Source organism: Trachypithecus francoisi, unplaced genomic scaffold, assembly GCF_009764315.1.
Source record: "Trachypithecus francoisi isolate TF-2019V2 unplaced genomic scaffold, Tfra_2.0 Lachesis_group18, whole genome shotgun sequence".
Classification (NCBI taxonomy): domain Eukaryota; kingdom Metazoa; phylum Chordata; class Mammalia; order Primates; family Cercopithecidae; genus Trachypithecus; species Trachypithecus francoisi.
Genome location: NW_022681463.1, coordinates 4,435,321 through 4,447,948, shown reverse-complemented (window position 1 = coordinate 4,447,948; position 12,628 = coordinate 4,435,321). Strand labels below are relative to the sequence as shown.

The 12,628-nt window shown below is 47.4% G+C and overlaps 2 protein-coding genes across 5 annotated transcripts in view; both read right to left on the bottom strand.

Moving 5' to 3' along the window:
• Positions 1-1,001: 1,001 nt before the first annotated feature.
• On the bottom strand, positions 1,002-2,017 carry LOC117063375 (putative uncharacterized protein encoded by LINC00346). Its single transcript, XM_033177067.1, is given in 2 exon segments — positions 1,002-1,576; positions 1,578-2,017. Coding segments are annotated over 2 exon segments (492 nt in total). The 5' UTR covers positions 1,682-2,017; the 3' UTR covers positions 1,002-1,188.
• An 8,577-nt stretch (positions 2,018-10,594) lies between these two features.
• ANKRD10 (ankyrin repeat domain 10) overlaps positions 10,595-12,628 on the bottom strand; it is a 36,050-nt gene continuing 34,016 nt past the window's right edge. The window contains exon 6 of one of the 4 annotated variants that reach the window (XM_033177245.1): positions 10,595-12,183. In XM_033177245.1, coding sequence (XP_033033136.1) covers positions 11,690-12,183 — 494 coding nt within the window. In that variant the 3' untranslated portion in view covers positions 10,595-11,689. The remainder of the gene's footprint in view (positions 12,184-12,628) is intronic. The other 3 variants (XM_033177246.1, XM_033177247.1, XR_004428957.1) reach the window with 3 other exon arrangements.

Genomic DNA, 12,628 nt, shown 5'->3' with positions numbered 1-12,628 from the left:
CTAGTTGGAGATTCTGGGTACCACTGTGCGCACTCAACGCACCGTTAACACACTCAGGTATTTGGACCGCAAGTGGTACTTGTGTCTTTCCTCAAACTGTTGCTGTTATTGATGTTGGGGGACAGTGGGGGCAGTGTTTGGCTAAAGAGTGACCATCATCTCAGTCTGACAGAGACTATGCTGGTGTTAGCATTGAAAGTCCCATGTCCATACAACCCCCTCAGTAGGCTGGGCATGGTGGTTCATGCCTGTAATCACAGCACTTTGGGAGGCTGAGGCAGGTGGATCATCTGAGGTCAGGAGTTCGAGACCAGCCTGGCCAACATGGTGAAACCCCATCTCTACTAAATATTGAAAAATTAGCCAGCATGGTGGTGGGTGCCTGTAATCCCTGCTACTCAGGGAGGCTGAGACAGGAGAATCACTTGAACCCGGAAGGTGGAGGTTGTAGTGAGCCAAAATCGCACCTTTGCACTCCAGCTTGCGTAACAGAGAAAGGGGCTCTGTCTCAAAACAAACAAACAAACCCTCAGTCCCAAGCAAATTGGGACAGTTGGTGACCCTGGTGAAGCATATGCTGTAAGATTCTTTCCTAAACGATGAGTGGGTAAGAACTGTTCTGAGTCTCTACCTATTCAGAGTCCTCATTCTTTTTCCTTTTCATGTCAAAGCTAGTTTGATTCCTAGTAGGATTCTAGGTTAAACGACAGTTTCTTCTCAGACCTCTGGAATAGGTCCCATTGGCAGGCCACCCACATTCTCCTGAAAGCATTCTTGACTGTCCACCCGCATCAGTCCACAGGACAGAGCCGCACACCTGCTCTCCTCCACCTTAGGTCAGTTCCATGCCCATCTGGGGCGCACTCTGCAAATGCCAGCAACTTGTAAGGTGCAATAGGTCCTTACTTGATGTCGTCAGTAGGTTCTTGGAAAGTGCAGCCTTCAATGAAAGGACATGTAACAAAATCCATTTTTTCTCCTTAGGATGAAATGATGTTGAAGTAAAGAATGTTATTTGAGCGCCTGCTGTCTGTCCTTTTATTGAAAGTTGCCGTTTCCAAGAACCTAATGACGACCTTAAGTGAGGAATTAGTGTGCTCACAAAAATTTTTTAGAAGTTTTACGCTTACAGGAAAATGGTGAGGATAATGCAGAGAATTCTCCTGTAACAGAAATTTCTATTATTATTCACGTCTTACATGAGATAGGCATATCCTGTCCCTGTGTTTGAAGACTGAACAAGCCCACTCCCGCGGTGCACAGCTGGGGCGTGCTCCTCTGTGGTGGGGTGACCTGGCCCTCTCTCCCAGTGACGTCCTTATGCTTTGTGTCACTTGAACCACGAAATCTGAGTGAAAACAAAAGTCCATGAACGTCCAGGGTGGCCACCAGACGTGTGCAAGTAAGTCTCATGAAACAGAAGCTTCCCTGGATGGGGACAAAACACACTTCCTTCTGCTTGTCGCCATCCCTGGCTCCTTCCACTTGGTCCATCTCCATGACGCGTTCCTCTGCTTCTCTTCCTCTGAATAAAAAGGAAGCATGCCTCGCAAAGACAGCAGTGCCGGGCTGGAGCCCTCTCCCCATCAGCACTGATGGCGTGGTGCCTCTTGGCCAGCCCTTCTCTCTCCGCACCAGTGTTTTCCTTTCTTCTAGAACCTCCTCTTGGCTGAGGCCTCATGGGGAAAATAGAGGCACTGGGCCCCAGGGAAATGCCAGCACCCCGGGCCGGAGAGTAGCCGAGCTCCAGACTGAGTCATCGCTCCGTGGGCCACAAAAGCTGGTTCGTGCACAACAGCCGCCCTGGGCCCCGGCAGACACGACAGAATGGGTTTCCTCACACAAATTGAGCTTGGCAGATGTCACCTAAAAGACAGGAACGCTGAAATTCCAACAGAACGACCAAGGGGTGGCTCTGTCCTGGCAGGGCTGAAGGCTCTAAGGGACACCATGTTTCCGGAAGGTCAGCAGCAAATGCTGGTGAGCACCCACTCCTCACCTCTGTGACAGGCATATGTGTTGGTTCCACCAGGGTGCAGAAGCCACACGAGCTGCTTTAACAGAAGAAATTCATGTAAAGAACAGCTCTCGGGGCGTGGGGCTGTTCACCAGGAGGGTGTGCAGTGCACGCACTGTCCAGGTTCCGCTCAGTTTTCCTCCCATAGTCATCACCCTGTTGGGTGTTTCATGTTGTTGCTGTGAGAAGTTGCCATTGCTTGAGTGAGTCACACTGATGTGGCTCCTGCTCCAGGGTTTCCAGTCTTTCTGCTCCTAGACTGAGTCAGCGCTGGTCATTAGGCACTGTCCATCAAGGGGAACTTGCCCTGGGCATGGAAAATGCTGACCAGCTCCCTGTTTTGGAAAATGACCTCATCCCCAGGCTGCCCACAGGAGGTGGAGCATGCCAATGCCGTTCCTTACTGGTGTGTATAGCACTGTTTTTGTTCTTTTTGTGCAGCCTGTGGAGTGTACTTCTAGAGCTGTCATTTCACTCCTGTGTTTTCCCGGCCTTGGGTGAGGATCCCACGCTGCTGGTAATGAAAGCTGCCTGTTTCCCTGGCTGCTTTCACAGTCCCTCCCTCTTCCAGAGAGAGTTTTGTTTTGTTTTGTTTGAGACAGGATCTGACTCTGTCACCCAGGCTGGAGTGCAGCGGCACGATCTCGGCTCCCTGCCACCCTGCCTCCCAGGCTTGCACCGTCCTCCCACCTGTGAAGGGAAAATAAATCTCGGGCCCCCAAACTCAAGCCAAAGGGAAAAGTCAAGTTGGGAACTGGGTCGTGCAAACCTGCCTCCCCTTTTGGTCCCTAAATAAGATGCTGCAAGATGAAAAGCTGCATACCTCCCCTATATTTTACCCACGAGGAAATTCCTAGTGAGCTCTGAGATCTTGACTCGGTGTTTCTGTTTAGATTTCACGATGGCAATGCAAATTCACAGCTCATCTTTACAGGTGCAGTCAACCCCTGCCCGACAGACACAAATGCATACCTGATTGTTCCCCTGCCCCATTTGTCTATGTCATCTTGTGTAAAAATAATGCAGATTCAATGAGCCAAAGGCATGACTATTTTTCTCTACCCGCCTCTTACATGAAAATTGTGTACTTGTCATTATCCCATCCTTTCCCCTTTAAATTTGGAGCCCTCAAAATCATCTTAGGAGAAAGGTACAGACTGTCACCTGGGTGTTCGTCCTCAACTTTGGCAAACAAACCTCCTAAAATGATTGAGACTTGTCTTGTCATTTTTCTCAATTGACACACCTCAGTCTCCCAAGTAGCTGGGACTACAGGCATACGCCACCAAGCCCAGCTAATTTTTGTATTTTTTGTAGAGACAAGGTCTCATGTTATTGCCCAGGCTGGTCTTGAACCCCTGAGCTCAAACAATCTGCCCACCCCAGCCTCCCAAAATGCTGGGATTACAGGCGTGAGCTACTACGCCCAGCCAAGAGAATTTTAAAACCACTAAGGAAATGGTGCCATTGTTAGGAATCAGAGACTTAATGTGCTGTTCCGTGTAGTGGTTCCTGTCGTTTTGCTTGCAAAGTTGGCTTCAATTATCTTGAATGATATGAACTGTCAGAAAAGCCCTACAGCAGATGATGGTAATGAAAAGACATCCTTTAGCAGACAGGGAATAGGACTGATTCACTGATGCATCTGAGTTGCAATTTCTGTTTCTAAAAACCTTGTAATTAAATTCCCTGGTAAGAGCACAGTGGCCTTCATAAATAGGAAAACAGAAACATTGAAGTTGTCTCAAACTGTCCTGGAATCTTAAAGTTCAGGGGGCACCTGGCAGAGGGGAGCCATAGAAAGATGGCAGGGAAGGGAAGGTTAAGGTGAGGCCAAGATAAGCCAAGCAGGACTGTTCTAGTTTATCTTTCTTATTTTGTTCTTAAGAAAACTTGCTGAATGTAGCTGGCTTCAGATCTTCCTGTTTAAAAACAAAAAAGGCAATAAAATGAAACACCCGACGTGTCCTCCACCCTTCCCCAGCCCTCCTGCCTCTACCTGCCGTGGGTGAGCACTCTTCAGGAAGCCTGGTGGAGAGGCCCCTGCTCTCCCCTGCGCGGAGCTGGGGTGGCCTTAGGCCAACAACCATCAAAGAACTCAGGCCCTCAGTTCAGCGACCCGGAGGGGAGCTGGGTCCAGTCACCAGCCATGGGCATGAGCTTGGATGCAGAGGCTCCAGGGGAGCTTTCAGATGAGACTGCAGCCCTGGCTAACACTGCACTGCGATCTCATGAGAACGTGAGCCTGAGGAAGGGGCTCCTCCCCGGGTGGGATGTCCTGCCTCAAAGCTCAACGCTCTGCTGCTGCTGTCAGTGTTGTGTTTTGAGGGGGATGCCCAGTGCTGCACTGACCAGCTCTAACCTTGGGGACTCTGCAGCCCTGGCCATGGCCTGGGGACCCCTTCGAGGTGACCTTTCCGCACAGGTACTGGGCGGGTACCCACCCCCCAGCCTCTGCCAGACCTTGCCCAAGAGGCACATCCCTCTTTGCTGCACTGTGGACCTGCCTGCCCAGGTACTGGGGCACTTGGTCATCTGGGGGCCGTGAGCGTTACTGGGATGAGGCCTGAACTCCAGCTGGAGACCCCTTTCCCAAGCCTGCACTTCCCGGAACCCTGGGACCTCCCAGAGTCCTCTTGACCTGTGTGGCTCTGCTTGTACAGGTTGGAAACTTCTAGTTCAGCTTCCCTGGCTTAGCCCTGCCAGTTTTTCTGCTGAATGCCCAGAGAACTGGGGAACCCATGGCGACCCTCCCTCTGCCCACTCCTTCCCTGCCTGCCTGCCCACGAGGCTCGGCCACGCAGCAGCTGTAGGGTTTTTCACCTGGCCCTCACCTGTGGGGCCTCCGCCTCATCCTCAGCTCTCCCTGTGGATTGACCACAAAGTGGTCACTCAGAGTCCCTCAGGGATGGTTTCAGAGCTTCACCGGCCTCCCTTCCCCACCCTGCAACTTTCAAAGCCGGAGCGCACGCCTCGCACGTGCTATTCCCGACAGAGAAAAATGTGACCCTATCCAAGTCCTGCCCCAGACACCCAGGAGCTGCAGTCCTCTCCTCTCTCCGCGCAGTGGAAGCTTCTCCAGGGCTTGAGATGCCCACCTTCCCAGCGACTCCTGCCCGCAGACTCCGATTCCAAACCCATTCTGTCCGCATGGCCCCTTTCCGGCCCCAGCTCCCCTGCCCATCTCCTGACACCTCTCTAAGGCCCCTAGGCTCCTGAGCGGACCCCAGCAGGGCCCCTGAGCTCCATGATTCTGCACTGCCTGGGCTTTCACGCCAGAGCCCACCCTGGCCCTTCCCTCCTGCTCCCCAACAGGAGGCCGAGCTGCCCTCAGGGGCCTCTTCATGGTGTGCAGGTGCCCCCCACCCCGGCCTCCCCTCCCCGATGGCCTCTCCGCCCCTCCCCTCTCCCATGGCCTCTCCCTCCGCCTTCCCCATGGCCTCTGATCCTCCCCCCTCCCCCCTCCCCAAGCGCCTGCTCTTCCATCCATTCTCCAGATCTGCACATCACACACATAACATTCACACACATGCATACATTCACACCCACACAAGTCACACACATAACATTCACACATGCACACACATCCACACATGTACAAGTCACACATACATTCACACACATCCACAGATACACAAGTCACATTCACACACATGCCCACACCTTGACACAACACCCACATGCAACATTCACACGCATCCACACATGCACAACTCACGTTCACACGTGCACACACATAACACAAGTCTCGCACTACAACCACTCATGCACATCAGCCACACATATAAAACATTCACACCTGCACACACGCATTCATAAACGTCACACACAGCATTCACACATGCACAGAAGCCACACACATTTACACACATCCACATGCATCACACATTTATACACATCTGTGCACACGTCACACAAATCAACATTCACACGTGCACACACATACACATCCACACACATCACGTACATTCACTTATAAACATTCACACACACCAGGTTCCCACTCACAACACACACTTCCCTTCACATTCCCATACACACATTTGCACACTCACACATTCCCAACGACACACTTCCCTCCACATTCCCCCATTCCCACACTGACACACTCACAAATCCCCACAGTCCTTGAACACATTTGCACACTCACATTCATACACAGACACATGCTCGCTCACTCATGCATTTGCACACACTGATAGGCATCATCACACACTCGCACACTCAGGGTCTCCCTGGCTGCAGCTGTGTCCGGGGTCACTGTTCACGTTGCTCAGTGCAGACTCTTAGGGTGGCGTCTACCTCCAGCTCCCAGCTCCAGCCCTGCCCTGCCGCAGCCTCCACTACCCTCCCACTGCCCAGGGACCCCCCATTCGCCCCAACCCCGGCTGCGGTTCCCCAAGCAGAGCTGCGCTGGAACCGTCCGGCTCAGCCCCCTCCACTGGCACCTGCGCCTCCTCCCCCCGTTCCCGCCCTCCCGATGGCTCCTCCCCTTCCACCCGCTGCCTGTTTCTTGACTCGCCTTTTCCGGGAAACTCTTCAATGTTTCCCACGTTCTGTCTCGAAATTATTCTACCGTTTTCTCGTCCTTAATAAAACTCCAAAAACCCAACCTATGGAAAAGTCAAAAAGGGTAATTCAATGAATACCCAGTCTACATTTTCCAGTTATTTATCACTAGTTGCTTAGATCTCATCATTCGAAACATGCCAGCACTTCTCTCACTGTGGCCTGCAGAACCCCGGGGTCCCCAGGACCCCATTTCAGGGGGTCCCCAAGATCAAAACGGTCTCATTACCAAGATGTGACTTGCCTTTTTCAGTGTTGACATCTGCACTGAGGGTTCAAAAGAAACTGTGGGTAAAGCTACTAGCACCTTAGCAAAAACGGCCCCGACCTGATCACCTTTATATTCTTCACTGCTGTGCAGTCAAAAAAAGAAAAAAGTCAATTTCACTTAAGAATGCCCTCAATGCAGTAAAAATGAGTGAATTTTGACAGCGCTCATTCTGTGTGATGTGAAGAAAGTGTGCGTAAAGGATTTGTTGTGTACGGTTATCTCCAGGAAAAGCACATCTGTGGCTGATTGCGCGATAAATGTATCCAGTCGCTTTTTCAGAAACGTCATTTTCATTTGAAATAATGATTGACAAGCTATGTGATTTTTTAAAAAAATAACGAGGTTATAGTGCAGTGGCTCAAGCCTGTAGTCCTTGCACTTGAGGAGGCCAAGGTGGGAGGATTGCTTGAGGTCAGGAGTTTGAGACAGCTTGGGTAAAATAGTGAGACCCCATGTCAAAAAAAAAAAAAAAAAATTAGCTGGGCATGGTGGTGCACGACTGTAGTCCCAGCTACCTTCAAGGCTGAGTCAGGAGGATCCCTTGAGCCCAGGAGGTCAAGGCTGCAAGGAGCCAAAATCGCATCACTGCACTCCAGCTTGTGCGACAGAGTGAGACCCTGTCTCCACTTAAAAAAAAACAAAAACAAAAAAATTAACCCAGTGAACCTTCTACTTCAAAGAAAACTGACAGTATTTGTGTCCAGTGATAAAATTTGAGTTTTTCAGCATCAATCAGAATGTTGTAAAACTTATATCCAGTACCATGTGCTCGACAATTTCCAACTTTTGACTTCCATGAGATTATTGGCGATCAATGTTTTATTTATTTTTACAGATGGAGTCTTGCTTTGTCACCCAGTTTGGAGTGCAGTGGCGTGATCTCGGCTTACTGCAACTTCTGCCTCCCGGGTTCAAGTGATTCTCCTGCCTCAGCCTCCCAAGTAGCTGGGATTACAGGTGCGTGCCACCACACCCAGCTATTTTTTTTTTTATTTTTATTAGAAATGGGGTTTCACTTTGTTAGCCAGGATGGTCTCGATCTCCTGACCTCATGATCCGCCCGCCTCAGCCTCCCAAAGTGCTGGGATTACAGGCGTGAGCCACTGCGCCTGGCCAGTGATCAATGTTTTAATATTAATGACAGTTTCAACACTTGAAAGACTTGCAGAACTCAGTTAAAAGATCTTTCCCAAGTAAATAATGCATAAAGTTACAAAATTATGCATATGGGTTAAAGGTCCTTTCTAAGTGAAAGATGGATGGACTCGACTGTAACCTAATACAAGCAGCTCACTCATGCGGGTCCTGATTCAGCATTGCAACTGGCCTTTAAGAAACTACTGTTACTGGATGGAAGGTCTTGACTGCGAGTTGTCCAAGTTCCTGGTGCAGTTGAATAAATACACAAAGCAATAAAAGAAGGGAACAATGAAAGAAGCAAAAAAAAAAAAAAAAAAAAAAAAGCGCAGCTTTATTGTAGCAAAAGTACACTCCACAGAATGGGAGCCAACTTGAGGCAGGCTCAAGAGTGCCCCCTTTAGGGTTTTCACTAAGCTAAAAGAATCTGGTAACACCCCTGCGTGCCCTTTAGAGGCCTCCAATTGGCTGCACCAATGAAAGATTGGCCTGCAACCAATCAGAGGCTGAGGCGGAGACTGTCTTGTTATCATAGGTAGCAGACTGTGGCCTGAGTGCTGCCTCATCTTGCCTAGAACTGGCTGTACCTGCTGTTCTTTTGCTTATGCCTTAGCCCTTGGTTACCCTAACTTCCTATTCTCCTGCCCCACGACCACTACAGAGTTTGGGCGTGGCATCAAGCACTCACAATTAACTGCAAAGACAATTCAAATATCCCTCTTTTCAATTACCTATCTGTGTAAGGTCAGGTTTTCTCCACATACTTCAACCAAAAATTTATTTAGGTATTCTGTCTCCGAGTAATGTTTTATAGTTTTCAGTGTAGAGGTCTTGAACATCTTTTTTTTTTTTTTTTTTTTTTTTTGAGGCGGAGTCTCGCTCTGTCGCCGGGACTGGAGTGCAGTGGCCGGATCTCAGCTCACTGCAAGCTCCGCCTCCCGGGTTTACGCCATTCTCCTGCCTCAGCCTCCCGAGTAGCTGGGACTACAGGCGCCCGCCACCTCGCCCGGCTGGTTTTTGTATTTTTTAGTAGAGACGGGGTTTCACTGTATTAGCCAGGAGGGTCTCGATCTCCTGACCTCATGATCCGCCCGTCTCGGCCTCCCAAAGTGCTGGGATTACAGGCTTGAGCCACCGCGCCCGGCCGGAGGTCTTGAACATCTTAAGATATTTTCCTAGGTATGCTATGGTTCGGGTGTCACTGTAAATGGGTTTTATTTCATTTTCCAATTGTTTCTACTAGTACAAACGAATGCACGCATGGGAAAGGATCTTCAGGCCAAAAAGGCTAAGAGTCAGGGAGCTATTCTTTCAGTATAAATGTCAATTCTGGCGGACACAGAAAAACCTAAGCTTATTCTCAATGTTAAAAGGACAACCATGTTTTTTAATACAGCATTTTTCTTTCAAGTCCTAAAAAAAACCCCCAAAACACTTGTCTCAAATAAATACAAAGCAGACAGACGAATGCACCTTTACATACCCACTACCCAGCTTTAACATCAGCTCGCACCAATTGTGTTTGATCCTTGTCTCCACTCACCAGGGAGCATGGACTCCACTCGTATTTTTATATTTTGAAGCAAATTCCAGGCATAGTATTAATTCCATCATCACAATTTCCTTGTGTATCGCTAAATAAGAACTGAATATACTCGTGTAAATGACTCTAAACTAGCATATGACACACTACTTCAGTCGTCCACTCAAGTGTTCAGTCGTCCACTCAAGTGTTCAGTCGTCCACTCAAGTGTTCAGTCGTCCACTCAAGTGTGGACGTTGCCCTGCTCTAGGTTCTATGCAGTATTTTTGTTCCTAAGCAGTTATATTCTGTCCAGAAATTCAAGACTAATCAAAAGTATGTGTAGTGTGTTTTCAGAGATTCACTTAACATTTTTCAGCAAATGAACTCACTATAGATAATATCTGGAATACCTTAGAAAACAGTCCAAATGGGATGGCACCGTTTCATCTCTCTTAAAAACTCAGTAGTTTGGGTGGCTTCTTGGATCAGTCTGAGGCCAAATCTCAGTTCTAAGCTTGGTTACTAGTATCTGCCATAGGATGGGGGGGCGGTGGCCTGGACAGCACTATGCATTCTCTTCCTGTTCTCACTGTAATTTTTGCAAAACTTCCAAAGCGTAATGCTCTCTCATTGTGGTCTATTAAGTTTTTACAAGAATATGCATGATGTATTGAATGTTTTAAATAACATATGTAGGCATGCCAGAATGGCTATTTTGGTGCTATAACTGTAATTCATATTCTTAAAAGGCTTACATTAGTGAACATTTGCTAAAACCAAAGAAATTTAGAACATTATGGTTGCTGTCTTTTACGAAAATAAACACCCAGGCACGATGCTGAACTGACATGCAATTCATCCTTCCTCCACAGAGGCTCAGTACCAACAGGGCCCATAAAACTAGAGTAGAAACTCAAAAACGGGAAAAAACACCCTATGAAGAGTGTCAGAAGAGTCAAGTAAAATTTTATAAGCAAACTGAAACAACAGTCAACTTCTCCTTCCTTCCCATTCCTTCCACAGATATTCACACCCTGCTTGCCCCCAAGCCCAGAGAGAAACGCCAGGGACAAACTGAGTGTGAGAGTTTTTTATTCAATTTGTGAAGGACAGTTTCAAAACAAAATGTTAGTAACACTCTTAGAACACTGGTTTGTTCGTTTGACATTTTCTCTATCTGCACCAATTTTTATTACAAAAATCAAAAAAGTAAAAATTCATTACAATATTTGCACAGTATAACCACTAGTTGCCTAGACAAAAGCTAATTTCTACAAAATCAAAAACTTAATGCAGTTTTATTAAGAGAGTCAAAATTCTCTCAGTTAACTGGATATACATAGTGGTATATATCTTAAAGCAGAAAACCCCAAAAAACAAAAACAAGGAAAAAAGAAAATACATGTCAAAAGTCAGTTAAATATTTTGACCTGACAGTTCCTACAAATAGTAACTTCCACTACATATAAAGGAATCTGTTACGTGTGGTAAAATTTCCAGAGACCAAGTAGGAAATGTGGAATTAAAAACAGTCAATCAACGCAGCCCCAGGCTGGGCCTGCTGTCCATGAAGCCCAAGGCAGTGATCTCCACCAAGGAGGGACCACTGTCTACAACTAAAACCTTCAACCACATGGTGATCTGCAAAGCTTCATTGAAAAAGACAAACGTTCTCTTCTTCACACAAATCACTGCAGAAATCTTTGTAAGGCTGTACCTTGCATAGGGAAATAGTTGTATTCTGTCAAATTCTACAGAAAACAGTGGAAGCAAGCTTTTTAAAATGATGCCCATGTGCAAAGAGATAAATGACCAGGCACCTCATTTACCGCCCCAATTTATCTTGATCATATCATCTTTTAACAAAAGGAAAAACGGCAATATCTGGTGACAGTATTAAAAAGACATTGTTGAGACTGGCATCAGAAAAACTCCAAAAGTACATCTTATAAAAAGGACACCTCACTGTAGAAACATCTATGCACTTAGTAAGCCCTACACTCATGCACAAACAAGCAGTCGCTGGGAACTTGTCGAAGTTTACTTTTTCAGAAAGTTCAAGTATAAAAAAAATAGAAGTTGTGACATTCATTCAAATTGCTGCTACATTGGTATTCTGAGCTGGCTACCAGGAAGGACTCCTGCATTTCCAAGAGCCTGGCCAGGGTCTCTAGGAGCCGTGGTGCAGGTGCATGGTGCCCAGCATGGCACTGTCGTACCGCTCCTGCACCTTCACGGACTTGGAATGCTCGAGCACACTGTTCAGTTCTGGGATGCTTTCAGCAGTGTCCCCAAAGCCGTGGTAGTGTCCGTAGTACAGGTTATCCCCAATGTCTTCCACCCAGGAAGGCCTACTGGCTATACAGCTACTTGGACTCCCGTTCAGGTGCAGAGAACCACACAACTCAGGGTTAGCTCTCAGGGTCTTCTCTGGCTCCTCAGTCCCACTAATGCAGAGAGAACCCTGGCTACTCGGAAACGGCTGTCCTGGGGCTAATCCACTGCTAATTCCGTTAGATCCTGTCAAGCATTGGCCATTCCTGCTTTCCATCCCACTGAGCGGGGTCGTGGAGGGGAAGTCCAAATGTCCATTGATGACACATCCATTTGTCAATGTATTCGATACGGAGCTACTGTTTTTCATATCTGCATTAAGAAATACACCTGTCACCAAAATTCAGAACCAATGAGAGAGGAGAAACTATAAAATGCTTCATTGCCATTACAATTTTAAAGAATTTTAGTTTTTGGGTTTTTTTCCCCTTTTAAACCAGTTCTTTTTTCAAAGTAAAATGAATGTGCGTAAGTAGACTTGATATTAAAACGTTAACAGTATTTGCCTGGTAAGATAGGAAAATCACATGCATGTCAGTAGCATCAGGTAGCTCAACTGAAAACTGTAAGCTGACAAACACACTGCATGAAAAATACCAACACAGTCCCGAAAAGCCATCAATAAAGTGCTCTCATTTTAAGACTACTTTCGAGAGTGGTTTAAAAATCGCCCCTGAAAAGGTCCATCAGAACTGAGTGTAAAGTGTTCTACAGAGGGTTCCAATAGAACACAAACTTCTCTAGTTCTCAAGCGAAAATGGAAAAAAAGATAAAT